This window comes from Malurus melanocephalus, unplaced genomic scaffold (genome assembly GCF_030028575.1).
Source record: "Malurus melanocephalus ecotype Western Australia unplaced genomic scaffold, MMel_1.1 scaffold_1875, whole genome shotgun sequence".
NCBI lineage: Eukaryota > Metazoa > Chordata > Aves > Passeriformes > Maluridae > Malurus > Malurus melanocephalus.
This window is the reverse complement of record NW_026625107.1, coordinates 3732-6150: the sequence shown is the minus strand read 5'-3', so window position 1 is coordinate 6150 and position 2419 is coordinate 3732. Positions and strand designations below refer to the sequence as shown.

The window sequence follows — 2419 nt, the reverse complement described above, 5'->3', positions numbered from 1 at the left end:
AAAATGGGAATTTTTGGGAATTCTCGGGAATTTTGGAATTTCTTTGGTTGTTTTTTGGTGATTTTTTGGTGATTTTTTAAAAACTTTTATTCCTTTTTAATGATTTTTTTCATTTTTTAAACAATTTTTGCGGCTAAATTTTGGGAATTTTTGAGGTGGAATTTGGGGATTTTTTTGTGGAATTTTTTTGCGAATTTTGGGATGAATTTTGGGATAAATTTTGGGATGGATTTTGGGGGTTACTTTTGGAATTTTTGGGATGGATTTTTTTTGGATTTTGGGGATTTTTGGGATGGATTTTTGGGAATTTTGGGATGGATTTTTTTGGAAATTTGGGATGGATTATTCAGGAATTTTGTTTCTTTTTGGGGGATGAATTTTTGGATGAATTTTGGGGACTTTTCGGGATTAAATTTCAGCAATTTTGGAATGAATTTTGGGAAATTTTGGAATGAATTTTGGGCTATTTCAGGATGATTTTTTTTGTAATTTTGGGTGGAATTTTCTTTTATTTTGGGATGGTTTTTTTTTTATTATTTTTTGGGTGGAATTTTGGGGATTTTTTGGGATAAATTTGGGGATTTTTGGGCTAAATTTTGTCTTTTTTTTTGGGATTTTTCCTCAGATTGGTGACGCTGCTCCGCGATTTCTGCGGCCCCATCAGCGAAAAAAACCTGGGAATGAACCTGGGACTGGTGGGGGAACTGCTGGAGGAACTGGTGGTACTGGTTTATACTGGTTTAGACTGGTTTATACTGGTTTAGACTGGTTTAGACTGGTTTATGCTGGTTTAGACTGGTTTATACTGGTTTATGCTGGGAATGAACCTGGGACTGGTGGGGGAGCTGCTGGAGGAACTGGTGGTACTGGTTTATACTGGTTTATACTGGTTTATACTGGTTTAGACTGGTTTAGACTGGTTTATACTGGGAATGAACCTGGGACTGGTGGGGGAACTGCTGGAGGAACTGGTGGTACTGGTTTAGACTGGTTTAGACTGGTTTAGACTGGTTTATACTGGGAATGAAACTGGGACTGGTGGGGGAGCTGCTAGAGGAACTGGTGGTACTGGTTTATACTGGTTTATACTGGTTTATACTGGTTTAGACTGGTTTAGACTGGTTTATACTGGGATGAACTGGGAATGGATTTGAAGGGTCCAGACCCCTCTTTTTGAGGATCCAGGACCCCCTTGGGAAGGTTTGGAACCCCCAAAAAATCCCCAAATTTCCCTCAAAATTCCCCAAAAAAATAGAAAAAATTCCTGAATCTCCCCGAAAAAATTCCTGAATTTTCTGCCCAAAAATTCCCAAATTTCCCCCCAGAATTCCACACTTTCCCTCAAAATTTCCCAAATTTCCCCCCCCAAAATCCCAATTTTCCCCCCCAAAATTTAAAAAAAATCCCAAATTTTCCATCAAAAATCAAAAATATTCCCGAATTTCCCTCCAAAATTCCCAATTTTTCCCGAATTTTCCAGGATTTTGGCCACATCCAAACGACGACGCCCGAAATCCTCCGGAGCCTGGTGCAGTCTGAGCCCGAGAGCCCCAAAGCCTTCAACCTCCTGGATTTGGGATCCGTGGGGCTGGTGAGGACCCCTCCCCAAATTCCCACAGCCCAAAATTCCCAAAATTCCCGAAATTCCAAAAAAAATCCTGAAATTCCCGAAAAAATGGCAAAAAAATGGTGAAATGTGGAGATTTTCCCTCAAAAATTCACCCCCAAAGCCTTCAACCTCCTGGATTTGGGATCCGTGGGGCTGGTGAGGACCCCTCCCCGAATTCCCACATCCCCAAATTCCCAAAATTCCCAAAATTCCAAAAATTCCACAAAAAATCACAAAAAAACCCCAAATTCCCCGAAAAAATGGACAAAAAAAGCCCAAATTTTGGGATTTTCCCCCAAAATTCACCCCCAAACCCTTCAAACTCCTGGATTTGGGACCCCTCCCCTAATTCCCACATCCCAAAATTCCCAAAATTCCCAAATTCCAAAAGAAATCCCAAAATTCCTGATAAAATCAGGGAAAAAAAAGTCCCAAATTCCCAGAAAAATGAACAAAAAAAGCCCAAATTTCAGGATTTTCCCCCAAAATCCACCCCCAAACCCTTCAAACTCTTGGTTTGGGACCCCTCCCCCAATTCCCACATCCCAAAATTCCCAAAATTCCCAAAATTCCCAAAATTCCCAAAATTCCCTGTTTTTGTTGTTTTTTTTGCAGTTTGGGGCGGAGACGCAGCAGAGCCGGGTGGTGCCGGGGGGGGCGGCCAACAGACCCCTCCCCCCCCCTCGGGGGGACCAGGTGGGACCCAAAATTCCCCAGAAATTCCCAAAATTCCCAAAATTCCTGAAATTCACAGCCTGAAATTCCCAAAATTCCCCTCAAAATCGTAAAAATTCCACTCAAAATCATGAA

The 2419-nt window shown here is 41.4% G+C and overlaps 1 protein-coding gene across 1 annotated transcript in view; it reads left to right on the top strand.

Annotated features, from left to right (window-relative positions):
- AP4M1 (adaptor related protein complex 4 subunit mu 1) overlaps positions 1-2419 on the top strand; it is a gene marked incomplete at its 3' end in the record, with an annotated part of 8788 nt that overhangs the window by 2675 nt on the left and 3694 nt on the right. Inside the window, exons 3-5 of the mRNA XM_057388384.1 lie at positions 626-695; positions 1481-1591; positions 2225-2312. Of these exons, the coding sequence (XP_057244367.1) occupies positions 626-695; positions 1481-1591; positions 2225-2312 (269 nt within the window). The remainder of the gene's footprint in view (positions 1-625; positions 696-1480; positions 1592-2224; positions 2313-2419) is intronic.